This window comes from Bemisia tabaci, chromosome 9 (assembly GCF_918797505.1).
Source record: "Bemisia tabaci chromosome 9, PGI_BMITA_v3".
NCBI classification, from domain to species: Eukaryota; Metazoa; Arthropoda; class Insecta; order Hemiptera; family Aleyrodidae; genus Bemisia; species Bemisia tabaci.
This window is the reverse complement of record NC_092801.1, coordinates 34,175,511-34,190,517: the sequence shown is the minus strand read 5'-3', so window position 1 is coordinate 34,190,517 and position 15,007 is coordinate 34,175,511. Positions and strand designations below refer to the sequence as shown.

General features: G+C 40.8%; 1 protein-coding gene across 3 annotated transcripts in view; it reads left to right on the top strand.

The window, feature by feature from the left end:
* LOC109030397 (alkaline phosphatase) overlaps positions 1-15,007 on the top strand; it is a 324,326-nt gene that overhangs the window by 196,624 nt on the left and 112,695 nt on the right. For all 3 annotated transcript variants that reach the window (XM_072304353.1, XM_072304352.1, XM_072304351.1), the window contains one exon: positions 7,540-7,766. In XM_072304353.1, coding sequence (XP_072160454.1) covers positions 7,540-7,766 — 227 coding nt within the window. The remainder of the gene's footprint in view (positions 1-7,539; positions 7,767-15,007) is intronic.

Genomic DNA, 15,007 nt, shown 5'->3' with positions numbered 1-15,007 from the left:
CCAGTAATATAATAATAATAATGCCGTTATTCACGAGCATTCTGGCTTCTTATTTGAAATTCATGGCAGAATTCCATATGAGGCTTCTTCAGTGCTGAAAAAAACGCTACTAACTACTACAAAAAAACTACAAAAACACTAAAAAAATTCATCGATTAACCTCGCGAAATTGGGCATATTTCAAAAGTTCGCATAAAATGATTAAATAAAAAAGATAAAAATCGATTTTTTTCTCGTTTTTAAGAAATTTTTAGGAAATTATGTGTTTTGACTTTTCTGAATAGGTTTCGTGTAAACGCTAAAACTTCCTCTGGTGAAATAATGTTTATTTCTTCTGAACGCGCCAATAATGGACTTATCGATCTAAAAATCATAGGTCCAATTTCTTACTAACTTACTGAGTTACCTTGTCAAGAAAATTCGTGCGAAATTGCATAAATTTGATTGGCTGCGTTGCTGCTGCAAGGCGCGTGAAAATAGCGAAGCAGGCAACACATTAAAGAACCAACATAATTTTAATTCTTGAGGGTTTTTTTTTTTTTTTTTTTTTTTTTTTTTTTTTTTTTTTTTTTTTTTTTTTTTTTTTTTTTTTTAACACCTCATTTACTACATTTTGTGGTTAGAAATCAAGCCAGTTGGTATTTTGAATTTTTATAAATGTAATAACATGAGAATGTTGAAATCTAAATAAGACCCAACAAGATCATCTAAACAAGCTTTAACCTTACTCCCAATAAAATATAGTCACGAAGATAATTACTATCCTAAATTTACTTTTTTGGCATTATTTCAACAATTTAATTGCAAAAAAGTAAGTTGCACCATCCTGGCGACATTGGAATGCTCTCAGTTCATTTCTGCAAAACGCAATCCTCGTTGTAGTGATGTTTCTATGCTTGCAAAGACTTTTACCCACACATTGGAAGAGAGTAGCATTGGGGTAAAATTATCCAATTTCAGAACAGAGCCGAAAAAAAACCCCTAAAGGTGATTCGATGGACGCCATATTTTTTGTCAGAACGGCATGCGATATATCGCATCAATTGCTTCCATTCTTTCAGCTACTCGTCATTTGTCTCCAATTTTGAGATCGCAATTCTGTTGTCAGGAGACTAAAGCACTCACTCACCAATTTTAACAAAGAAATTCAACGTAATAAAGGCGCGGTTTCTTTAGAGAGAAAACATCGCATTCGATACTGATATCGAAACTGCACTGGAATGCGAAATTTTCTCTCTAAAAAAACCACGCCTTAATTACGTCGAATTTCATTGTTAAAATTGGGAAGTGAGTACTTTTGTCTCCAGACAACAGAATTGCGATCTCAAAATTGGAGAAAAATGACTAGTAGCTGAAAAAATGGAACCAATTGATGTGATACATCGCATGCCGTGCTGACACAAAATATGGCGTCTACGAATCACCTTAACATTGTTCCTCTCTTATTAGCTTGAAGTACAGTAGAGGAATGAAAGTGAAAGAGGACAAATGCATAGCAATGTCACATTCTAATCTAAATCCTTAATTTATTTGGACATCATGTAATTTCTTAATTTTTAGTGTCTTTTTTTCACTCATTGCCAGATTCTGAAGATGAGCTGGACAAACTTACTCTCAAGAAACGTCTTTGTAAACCTAGCCAGAAAGTTCTGTCACAAAATATGGCGTCCATCGAATCACCTTAAATCATCCCTGAAGTAGACGTGTTTGAACGGGAAGAAAGCTTAATATAGTTTGGCAACGTACTTCGAATGTATCGCCGAGCAGATGTTCCGAGAGCGTCCTGGGAATCCGATACCCGCAACTTATCGGACACATTCCTCTTGAGAGCAAGCCTCTCTCTGTAAAGTGGGTGAGGTTAACCGGTGGGTGTAAAGCTCCGTGCATTCTCGGAACTAGATACGTTGCGCTTACTGAAAGAGAGGATGTTCGGGATGCCTCTCTAGACCGTGGGCCCGGATATCCCGGAAGAGAGTCACTAAACATCCCAGCAATGTCAAAGGCTATCGAAAGAATGACTACGGGCCGTATCAGTCCCGAGAAAGACTCCGTGTTCTGAGATCTGCGTTAAAGGAGAGGTAAAAACTTCAATTGGACGTATTTCTATCGAACGGGACTATGTGCATTAAGACGTGAACCCTGAGATCCACAAGAATGTGTTCATAATAGGGCTCACGTCATAATGCACATAGTTCCGTTAAATAGAAATACGTCCAATTGAAGGGCTTGGAGGACAAGTCGGGCTACTGAAGTTTTGTTATTTTGAGTAGTACGTATTTGAAGTTTCTTAAAGAAGGTTTTCTAAAGATGCTTTTTTGACATTACACAAGCACAGAATTTTCTTTTCTCAATTAGATCCCCGATTAGAGATCCTAAAATCTTCCAAAGATACATTCCGACAACTCGTAGGATCTACGAAGATAATCCGAACAATTAAAAATGCTTTACACAATAATTGTAAAAAATATGAAAAATTGTTTATTCCGCTACCTATCTCTAAAAGTGGCACTTGATGATGATTCATCATTATACCTTTTGAGGGAGGAGGTTTGTTTCTTCATCGGGACATTAATAAAATGTATTCTCTCTAGTTCTTCAACGAAAGCAAACAAAGTCAAAATGATCCGTGTCGGAATTTTTGAGAAAAGTCATCAAAAGAGAAAAGAAAAAAGTTCTGATAGAGAGTTGGCGCGTATTGTGAAGTGTATTTCCAGTGTAATTAACACCGATTTCTCTTCAATTTAAATATTTTTCGGTTTCAAATTTTTATCTTGAAGTTGATAAGAACAGTGTCTTTCATATAACACTCTAGCGTTGCATCAATTCGATCCACTCCAACTCAACGTGGAGAATTTCTGCGGAGGAAATTAAAAGGGGGTCCGCGCGGTGGCGTCGCGACGGCCAAGTTTATTCGAGCGAGGCCCTCGCGGCACTGCGACGCGGCAATATTTACGGCGAAACTTCGCGGACTCGGTCGAGGCGCCGCGCGGAGCGGCCGTATCACTCGAGACTGAAATACTGCATAATTCGACGTTTATGCAAAACCCGTGCATCTGGACGCGGGAGAAAGAACGGGAGGTAAACTGCGCTCTCAGCGAATATCAATCAGCGAGGGATCCATTTGACTCGCCGCCCGGCGTTTCGGCGATTTTATGACGGGGCGGATTTCCAGCGCATAAGAGGGAATTGAGGCGTTGGGTGCAGAAACGGCATTTTTCGGTGGCGGCGTTTCAGGATCTCCACGACTAATGGAGAAGTTGCATATGTAAGGAATATGCGATTTCACTGTTGATTCTTATGTAAAAGATCGCGAGAAACACGATGGTGCATGCCGCTGGTGTTCTCTGAAATCAACTCCCAAGCTCAAAAAAAGCTCTCAAGTTGAGGCCAAAATGGAGGGGATATCCCACGCTTTCCGGAGAGTCTACTCCTACATCAAAACAAACTATCCATGCAAATATAGGGAGCAAATACATTAGCAGGGTTGCCGTTTTTTCAGTTCTGGAGTCCCCAAATAAAGTGGCAGCCCTGTCGATGTATTTGCTTCCTATTTTTGCATATAGAGTTTGTCTTGATGTAGAAGTGGACTCTCAGGATAGCGTGGGATATCCCCTCCATTTTGGCTTCAACTTGAGAGCTTTTTTTGAGTTGGGGAGTTGATTTCAGAGAAAACCAGAGGCACCATCGTGTTTCTCGCGAACTTTTACATAAGAATCGACAGTCAAATCGCAAATTCCTCACACATGCAACATCTCCATTTACACAGGATGTCAAGATGTCATGAAAGCCAGGATGTCAAGTTGAAGGAGAAGCACATTTCGTCGCCTTCCTGACATAAGGGCGTATCTCTAATTTACTCCTCCTCGAGTTTACCACACATTTACAATTGATCTGTACCGCGGAAGGTTTAGAGACCTTGGAATATAAACCTTGGATTTTCTTATTCAGTTTTACAGAGCAGCATTTCGAGAAATTAGTGGCAGACTTTTTTTTCTATTTCTTATACTATTTCATTTCAAATGTGCTCTATCTATTCTTTTCGTTTCTTTTTTCCCCCACTATTTTTTGTTCCGAGTTAATTTTTCTCAACGTTTAACGAGTTATGTTTATTAATATTTAATGTTTATTAATGCTTATGTTATTTGTGTATTGCGTCGAAATTGAGGAAAAACTGGACCGCGTCAAGAAGGAAGGAACTGAGTCACATCAGCTATAGCAAAAAAACTGGGAGGTTTCAATTATTACAAGAAAATGGCGGTACAGATTTACGTGGATATTGCAGTGAATTTTCTGCATGATGCAAAGCAAATTCCTTAGAATTTCCGATGGAATCCGCACAAACGTACTCTAATAAAAATTAAAATTCCCGAGTTATAACTTTGGCAATATACTGATGCGGCTTGGTTCCTTTCTGCTAAACGTAGTCCAACTGAAGTACGAAAGCTATGCTTGACGCCGCGATATTATGCATGATGAATGGGCTCAACTTTGAAACTTGAAAAAGTATACGATAGTCTTTCGGCTGAAAAAGAGAGATGGCCGGAAAAGACAGGGATCTGTAGTGATACCTACCAGGATCTAACTTTATGAATTTTGAGCACTGAGCAATAAAAACATGACCTATGCGAATATTGTTAATACATCATCTGCAGAAATAACTTCAATGCCTACCCTTAAAGATCGGTCATTGGTGCACTGATGCAACTCTAAATTTATTTTAAATTATCAAGACCATCCATCGAAATTCGTCAGTTTGCGACCTTTAAAGACAAAAACAGCAGATGAGGTTGCGTACAACTTGCTAGACATTTTCACGATTTTTGGAGCCTCAGCAGTATTACAGTCGGACAACGGCCGGGAAATTTGCAATTCAGTGCACTGAGAAAAAACTATGGTTTATAAACCTATTAGAGGTAAATATGGAACACCTATAATAGTCGTAAATAAACTAATGATTCTCGGTCTGTGAACCATACTAAGGTCTCTGTACCTAATTAAGGTACAGAGACCATAACTAAGGTATATGTGCTATTATTATATGTAGAGTTACTACTATTAGTGGTGTTCCATATTTACCACTAATAGGTTTATAAGCCATAGTTTTTTCTCAGTGTGATAGAGTGTCTAAGGGAAATGTGGGCTGAATTAAAAATTGTGCACGGTGAACCGAGACATAGTCAGAGTCAAGGGAGTGTAGAGAGGGCAAATCAAGACGTCGAGAATATGGTCTTTGCATGGTGTTAAGACTACGGAACAACGAAATGGAGTCAAGGTCTGACATTTGTCCCATTTCAAAAAAACAGGTCCTTCCATTCGGGTATCAAAAGAGCCCTTTTGAAGCGATGTACGGATGTCCTCCGAAAGTGGGGCTCAAAGATTCCTCCCTTTTTATACTTTAACTGACACGTCCCAGTTAATCTAGGAATTAACTAGTTATTCTACAAAATAACTAGTTAAAGTGAGTAATAAAAATCTAATTACACACTTTAACTGGCTGCTTCAGTTAATGAATACTTTAACTATTTAATGTATACTAACTGAATTACATACTTTAACGCTAACATGAGTGTTTACGAAGAAAATGCAAGACGGAACCAAGTCCTAAATCGTTCGGTTTTACTAGATGGATGCGAGTTCCGCGTTTGCCTGACACGATTTACGTGGTTCACACATTCCGCGCGTAGAGGCGAAAGGGACGAGAAGAGATGTCGTGTAATCCATGTTGATGTTGAAATGATCAAATTATATAAATCGATCAAAAGAGTGGGTGCGACGGTATAACGAACGGAGACGAGTGTCGGAGTGACGATAAATTAGCGTTGACGGGGACGAATGCATCCTGACCTCCTTCTCGAGTCCCTACGAGCACGTTCAATTATTCACCGGGCCGTCCTCTTTATTTTTTACGTTCGGGACGGAAACGCAACCGCGGCGGGGATCTTCCCCGAAAGTGATTTAATATGTATCACAACGTGAGAGTAGAGTTCTTTACGGTTCTCCGAGGAACCAACATGTCCAGGCGCCCGGGAGCTAAAAATGAGGCTACCTGGAATTTTGGGTACAGAGGCGATTTTTTTGGCTTACTTTATGTTTTTTGGGTCGCTGAATCCGAATCTAAAGTTTCAATTTGAAGTTTCATTTTGAAAAAATGGCCTAAAAAAGCCTTTTTTGCGGTTTTTTAGATATAGCAACTACGCATGAGAAAAAGTCCCAAATTTAATTAATGTTTTGAATAGCTGACATAATTTGGAAGAAAATGGTGTATACATATGCTAGATTTGCTTAAAAATTAAGGAAGAAACAGCATCGTGAACATCGCGCCCATTCACGTTTTCGCGGCGCACCCGTCAACGCGCGATCCGGCTCGCCGCGGTCAGCCAAGTTCCGAAACGTTCCAAAGTTCCGAGGTTCCTCAATTTTTGAGCAAACCTAGCATATTCATATACCATTTTCTTCCAAATTTTGTCAGCTATTCTAAACATTAACTAAATCCGAGACTTTTTCTCATGCGTAGCCGCTATATAAAAAACCGCAAAAAAGGCCTTTTTAGGCCATTTTTTCAAAATGGAAATGCGGAAAATGCTCACCAGATACGCGGTAGGAAACTTCAGATTCGGATTCAGCGACCCAAAAACATAATGTAAGCCAAAAAAATCGCTGCGTACCCAAAATTCCAGGTAGACTTACCAGGCGCCTGGACTACATATGTTTTATTCAAAAGTCACGCACCACTGGCCATGAGGGGGTTGTCCATTTGACATTTTTAGTTGCCCTCCACCCCTCTGAGGGGGTCATAAACTGGAAAGTACCCTGAAAAAGTTTTCCCCTCGATACGAGGAAAATCGTCACAAACTGCAAGTCGAAATCTTCATTGGAACTAAAGCTATGGCCAGTGGTGCGTGACTTTTGAATAACCCTGTATGTTTCAATGGACCGCGTTTAGCAGAATGGAACACGCATCAGCTATTGCCAAATTAACCGGGCAATTGGATTGGTTGGGCTTCTTGTGTTTTGGCATTGCTTCCCACGGTTTTTTATTCTTGTTGTTCGATGTATGTGCATACATGTAATCAACATACCCACCAAGCAATGAAGAATTTCAATATTGTATCGCTTAGGTTTGATCAATTCTATCAACCTTCTCAATTCTTCCGGAGATGATGGCTAGGGGTCACCCGCCGACACGTCCTACGTGCATTACTTCCCACGGTTTTGTATTCTTGTTGTTCGATATATGCGCATGCATATAATCTACATGCCCACCAAGCAATGAAGAATTTCAATATTGTATCGCTTTGGTTTGATCCATTCTATCAACCTTTTCCATTCTTCAGGAGATGGTGGATAGGGTCACTCGTCGACACGTCCTATGTGAATTACTTGTCTTTCAGCATTCCTCCCCCCCCCCCCCCGGTTTTTTTATTGTTATTGTTTGATGTACGCACATACAATCTCTAATCCTCTAAATTGTTATTGTTCGATGTACGCACACATAATCCGCAACCCTAAAAATAGCTGCTCAATGTCCTTTGTTTGCAGATAAATCGTACTGGTACGAGGAAGCGCGGCTGGCAATGAAACTGCGACTGGGAGACCACCGCGACACCCGTCGCGAGCGGGCCAAGAACGTGGTGCTCCTCGTTGCGGACGGCGCCGGGTTGCCTACCTTCACGGCGACGCGCATCTTCAAAGGCCAGCGACAGGGCAAGCAGGGCGAGAACACCGAATTGGCCTGGGACAAGTTCCCCGCCGTCGCTCTAGTCAAGGTAGGAAACACTCCACGAATAATACCCTAAAAAGTAATTCAAGTGTATGTGTATGTATGTGTGTGTGTTCAAATGTATTTCAGTGTTGTGTTAATGTATATTCCCTGCGTCGGATATTCCTAAATTTTTTTCTCCCCATATGAGGACTAATAGGTAAGAAAATCGGTCGCTGACATCCGCCAATTAACCTAAGAAGACTGGGGATGTGGTTGAAGAAAAATCGGTTGGTACTGAATGTACTGAAAACTGAATATATGGTATTTATTAAAACGTAATCCAAGTGAAAGGTGAAGACATCGGGTGAAGAAAGCTTACATAGATCCTGAATATACTTTATAATGATATGAACAACGAGCAATTAGAGTTTCCCAAACTTTCTTTGGATTATTTATATCAGCTATTTCTTGGGCCTTATCAGATCAACAATGCAATGGTCATATTACGCTGAGCATGAAAATGAAGGCATTTTTCTAGTACGTAAGTTTGAACCACCAGTGAAACATAGAACAGCAGGTTTAGACTTCGGGAAATGAGGTATCCACGTTACAGAGCCATTACTCGTCAAGGCATACATGAAATCGCGCTGCCGCAGAGGTAAACATCATCACATTTTTATCCTAGCTGATAAAGCTTAAGTAGGGGTAGATGCGTAATACGAGAGTGGTTCTGTACCTGTGAAAGTGGTTCAAGAACTGTTGGCTGCTGCAGCCACATAATGGCAATATTATGGTATTTGGGATGAGCCCAATATAGTGACACACCGACACCGAACCCAAGAATATGCGATGTACTGAAAACTAAATATATGGTATTTGAAGTAGGGCCTGGTACATGGGCGGGTAGGATAATGATAGAAAACTTAGAATGGGAAAGAGTTCGGGTGATGAAATATTTAGGGGTATGGCTATCAGAAGATCTGAAAAAGAAAGAACATATAGGAAAGGTGACTAGGGTGTATAGAGGTAAGATTAGTATGCTATGGAGGATTAAGGATTTCATAGGGAAGGAGAGTAGAAAGTTAGTGTACAATTCACTACTTGGAGCAAAATTAAATTACTGTGTTTCTCTTCTTGGAGAGGCAAGTGGTAAAGATATTGTGAGGAGATGCGAAAGTTTCCATGATCAGGATCGGCCATGATCGGAAGTGACCGGTCAAGTTCGCTGGATGACGATTGCAGCGTCGAATCAGAGCGGCCAGGGAGTGCGCACGCGCAGAGGAGAGGAAAGCGCGAGAGAGCTTCAGAGCAGAGCGCGAGTTTCAGTATCGTTTCGGCTGTCACTTGGTGCGTGGAAGTAACAACGTGCCACGCTCAAACCCAAGTCAAATCGCCTCGACCGATATTCTATGATTTTCAATCGGTAGATGCTTACGTGCTAATTGCTGTTAGCTGCGAGATCAAAGTGCAGATCTTCTGTAAAGAAAAGCATTACAATTTCTACGCGAGTCAGAACGAGTATTTTCTCTCTTTGACCCCCCCCCCCCCCCACCCTTTGGTTCCTTTTTCCTACTCCCGGATCTCGCGAAGGTGACTTGATCCGAGGGATTTTTATCCCTCGCTGTCGCCACCTTCCCCGAGGTCCCCCTTTTGCTCTCGCGTCGGAGGTTTGATCCGAGGGACATATCCCTCGCCATCGCCTCCTTCCTCGAGGGCCTTCCCCTTTTCTTTATTTCAGGATATCTCGGGACGATGACCATTACCATATTAGAGTTTTACAAAAGGGACAGAATTCTGCCATGAGATACATACTAGGGTGTGATAGGAGAAATAGAATAATTAATATTCTGGAGACCTTAGGCTGGCTATGCACGGAATTGCTGATAAAAGCCAGGGTTTTCATTTTCATATATAAGACAAGGAAAGTACTTATGGATGTAAGAGATAGGGAGATATTGGAGATATTAGATAGGAGAAAGGGAAGAAATTTAGAGTCGAAATACAATGATGCTAGGGATGTAGACAGTAAGCTATTCTTAAAGGGATTGAGAGATTGTACATTGTTTGGTTGTGAGAAATGGGAGGAAAACGCTTTTTTCCAATTCTGGAGCCCTCAAGAATACCTGTGCAAAGTTTCAGACTTCCAGCGCAATTTTTCGGCAAGATATGAACTGAAAACCATGTTATTTGCAAAAACAGCGGATGTGCGAATCCACTGTTCTCCCCGGCCGGCGCGGCAGGACACCGCGGAGATTCGAACGCACTTGCGTTAACTGCCCGCGCACCGGCCATGGGCTGCAGCTGACCTTAATGATGCGTATCGGGGCCGTCTCGCCAGAATTGTTGATTTTTTAACGGATTGTAAAATTTGTTCCTTATTTTTTTTGTGGAGGTTATGAACGATTTAATTTTTTGTTTTATTTTATTGAATGACTCAGCATTGACTTACTTTCGGTTCATTTCGATCGTTTCACCAGCCTTACGCTGCATTTTTGTGGTGCATTACCCTGCGTAAGGTGGTCAGCGTCGATACACGGGAGAGTTCATTTAAGCACCCCCTGGCGGATTTTATTCAAGCACTGAAGAAAAAAGAAGAAGAAAACAAGACGACGGTTCCGACGTTAAGACGTCTTAAATCTGGTTTGATAGGCGCTTTGCAAGAGTTGAAGGATGATATTTTTTCCGATTTTAAGACGAGGGTGAAAGGGCTAAAACTCTAGGGACCAGAACTACCCTAAAGTTTAGCCAAAAGGGGGCGTTCCACCACTTGAGGTATAGAAAATGAGGCCTCAAGTCCTCAGTGATGACTAATTGGTAGAGCTATAACACACGCTAAAATCAAGGATATTCTGATGCAATAGGATGTTCTATCAAACCTGTCCCATGGACTTAGATGATCTTTTCGTTGCTCGTCTGATCACTGGTTTTATTAGAGGTGGGGAGAAGTAGTCCAAATCAAAACGTGCATGGGTTTTAGGGTGCCACTCCCTTTAATTACACTAATTGATGACAAATGGTGAAATTACACACAGGAACCACGCTAACAACACTGATTATACACCATAACGTAATTCCACCGGAGACACCTCGGATCGGTCAAACTATTTCGGTCAAATCTACGACGTTTACGGAAAATTACAACTACAAACAACTACGCATAACGCTCACTCTAAAAACCGGAAATAAAAGAACAAATACAATTTTAAAATTAAGAGAAAAGGGGAGGGGGGGTTTTAGTCGAAAACTCTCGGGGCCAACTGGGGGGCAACGGGGCTGTACCGCGTGTTGCTTACCGCGAGCAGTGTGGTCACCGCGTTGAGAGAAGACTGATTTCATAGATCTTCCTTAGGAGCGTCTTACCCTCAGTTTCGCACGATTCGAGCGGAAAATCTAGTGAAATCAGCAATTCCAGTGCTCTAAACATGCCTACGCGATGTCCAGCAGACAGGGTCCCCGCACCGCTGCCACGCACCTTCTAGAGGGCCGCCGAAACTATTACGAGTCTTAGACCATCCCGTTGGCTCCCGCAGGGCGTGGCAACCGCGCAGCAGTCTACTGCATCGTGACATCATGCTCTTAGGATGTTCTCCAACGCGAAAAACACCCTATCTCACGTGTAGTGCGCTGATCGCATCCGCACCAGTCGTCGTTCATACGCTGAAACTGCAGTTTACGGCAACGGGGCCCGATGAGAGAAGCCCAGGACTTCACGAACTCCTGGCTATCGCAAACCAGCCTTTCAACTTGTCAAGATAGGTACTTGCCATCTATTGAAGTTAGCAGACAAATTTAAAATCCCCCAAGAGGGACTCCGAACTCACTGCACGCCTCCAAAACATGGCGCTGTCGCGAAATTTTCGTTTCATTCCCCCTCACACACAAAAAAGGGCGACCCCGCCCTTTTATGGGGGCGACACTCAAGTTTGACGATCTAGGTGGTTTGCGAGAGCCAGACAAGTGGGCACAATCCTGCTGCAGGTTAGAACTGAGGAGTCAGCACAAACTGTGTTAGTACAGCGCGGTGCGTCGTTTGTCTAGGCTCGTGATGCGTAACACGACTCAAGAAAGTTGATCCCTTTGATAATTCGAGCGGACAAATATTTTTGTTTTAAAAAGGTGAACTTGACTTCGCCGTTAGATCCGTGTGTCTAAAATGGATTTCGCGTGGTGTGAACAAGTATTTCTGATCAAAATTATTAGAGATTAATAGACTGATTTAAAACTGTTGCTTGTAACTTATTTTCTATTACCTATATCTAACTTAATTTTATATACGATTATCTTGAGTACTGGAACAAATGTATGATTAATTTGAAGAAAGATACCACTTAAAAGCTTGATTTCATAATCAACCCCAATGGTCACAATCCAACCACTCCAGTTAAATGCCGGTCTGACACACTGACAATCCGCATATGCGCAATTTAGGGGCTCGCCGGGCCCCCTGCGTAGAGAAGTGTCAAGGATGAACCTGGGCGCTGAAATGGCGGCGCTCTGGCGTATGGTGTCCACTTGAAGTGTCGCCGTGTCTTGGTAGATGCTTTGCGCAGAGTGCAGGCAAGTTTCCAAGTGAAGGCATTCGTCAGCAGCTTGGTTTCAGTCATGGCTACCGAGATACTTCATGAATGTGCATGATAAGCCCTTCAGGTGAGAAAGTGTGTGACCTCTTCAGGCCCCTTCCTTACAGGCATTTTCTCAATTGGGAGACTGCGGGAACTTCAGCTAGGTTTTGGAAAAGTTGGGCATATTGTCTACGACCATAACCCGATAGCTTGACTGTGATGACTCCAATTAGCGAGGATACCACGACGGATTTGCCTTGCTCCTTGAGTGTCCACTGCAGATCCTAAGGCGATGAAGAGTGGCTGTAGTTGAGTCCTTCATGTAAGCGTAAATCATACGTGGTCCGGTCTCTGGTTTCCTCTGAAATGTTGGCATACGTAAGTCACGTGATCACACAATGAACGGTGAGGCGCGCGTCGTTAGCACTATGGAGTGTCATGAACATAGTGTCACTTGCCGGAAAGGTTCCATCTTGAATTTTTTGCGAGCTGCATTCGTCATCTGGCTCAAATCCACGGTGTTTCCCGGCATTTCCCTGTATTAGTCAGACCATGGCCATTTGGGCTAATTTTAGGTAATAAAGTGGTTATTTACTCCCTTTTTTACGTATGGTAGAACTACCAGATACATTTCGCACTTTCCTCATTACCTACTTTTTGAAATTCGTTTATCTAATATATTTCTCTGGGAGTATCAATAGACAATAAGATCCCCTAGACTTTTACAAATAATTCACAAAAAAATAAAAAAATTGTGTTAACTTGGGGAGTTTTAAAAACATGTAATTCTTATCATATGAAGGCTGTATCAATTGATAGTAATTTACCTAATTATGAAAAGAAAAAGAAAATACTTGGGGCATAAAAACGGTTTTACATAGGCAATGGAAATGTCTAACATCAACGATTTTAGTTTTACTATATGCATTGTCAAGAATAATCTCTTGGGCTCATCGCAATAACAAACGAAAAACAGACTGAGAATATAAGAATAGATACTATGACGTGGCTGTCAAACCAGAAAAAAAAATATTTTCAACATCATTAAACTATTATTTCTTGCTATTGCGAACGCTAAGAAAAAAAAATTTCAAGGAAAAATTTAGCTGGTCATTTTTGACAGCGTTGTTAATTACTTGTTGAATTTTTTGAAGAGAATGAATTAGTGCACTTTGTTTTTAAGTCCTAATTGATATTACTATTAATACATTAATATTTATACATTGCATAATACCTTACATTACATTAATTTTTACCATTCTACCCAATACCAGTTAAAATCTAATTACTTACGATTTATTCATTTTATTCGCTATTTTTTTCTCAATTTCGCTTTACTAGCATTTTGAAGGTTCGTCTGCACACATGACCAAGAAAATTGACCTAGAGTTTTGGTCAAGACTCATTTGACTTAATCTTTTACAATGACTCTATAATTTTAATTTTTCATAGTACTTTGGAGAGATGAGATGGTTATACTACCGGCTTTTTGAGCTGGAAGCCAAAATACTACTTAAGGACTAAGGTTTTCATATAAATTAACTTAAAATGAGAATAGTTACAAAAACTAAGATAGGCACTGACATCTCTGGAAACCTGTTTAACCAAAATAATCCGTATAAGTGGCATTTCCGAATTCCTTGATTAAAAAGGCTTACACTGGATGTAAACTTGATAGTGGCAGAAGGTCACGATCAATTTTTGCATTTGCTGTTATTGACGTTGATTTTTAAGTGCTTAATTCTTAATTATTTTCCAAAGGAACTTTTTTACGTTACGTCTAGGTGCACTTTGTAATCTGTTGGTCTCCTCTAATTTACAAGTTGTGTAGCACATATGCTACCACGGAGGATTCAAGAACTTGTTAAAGCCTTGAAAAGTTACCCTGCATTGCGTTAAAAAGGACACAATTTGGTAGCGTAAATCATGCCAAGTAGAGCGGCTTTGCACGATTCACAACTTTTTTCGTCAAAATTTTCCAACGCGAAGTAAAAGAAAACAAACTGTCTGGTTTGATTTTCTTTGATGTTTCTTTATGGTAATTACGGTTGTAATTTTGGCGAAATTACGCAAGGGCTTTGCGTAATTTTTCCACGTTTACTGATCAGACGAGCTCCTGAATTTAAAAAAAAATGCTAAAATATTGGAACATGGAAAAATTCCAATGGCTAACTTTATAAGAATTTTTGAAACTATATTTGGCTTGAAAGTTGCTGTCTCCTGTTGGACTTAAAAGTGTGAGTTGGTGTGTCAAATTTCACTTTTATTTAAACTGATTTGATATGCTTAGTGCATCCATTTTTGGTTTTTTTTGCTTGCATGCATGTTAATGCATTCCACTTAAACACCAAAAAAAAAAACAAAAAAAAATGTTGCAATCATCCAAAATTCAAGCGAACATGCGCTGAGTGTCGATTTCTGTTGTATGGCTCCTTCTCCATTCTGACATCATCCACTGTTGCTGATTCTAGCGCGTTTCATTAGCGAAAACTGTGTATTCATGTTCATTCTCGACCCTATTCTGTTGCTTGGACTCGCGGGCCGAGCCTAATTACGTCCTTTTAGCTTTTCCTAATATTTTTTGACGCAATTCAATCTCTTCCAACGTATCGAATCACCAAAACGGGTTTTCGAGAATGAGCACGTGGACAACGTTCGTTCATGCAACCCGCTAAGGTAGATCGGCCCTCGTTGGTTCTTGAAGCTGTAAATGTATCATGCAAAGAGCGTGCAAAAAAAAATT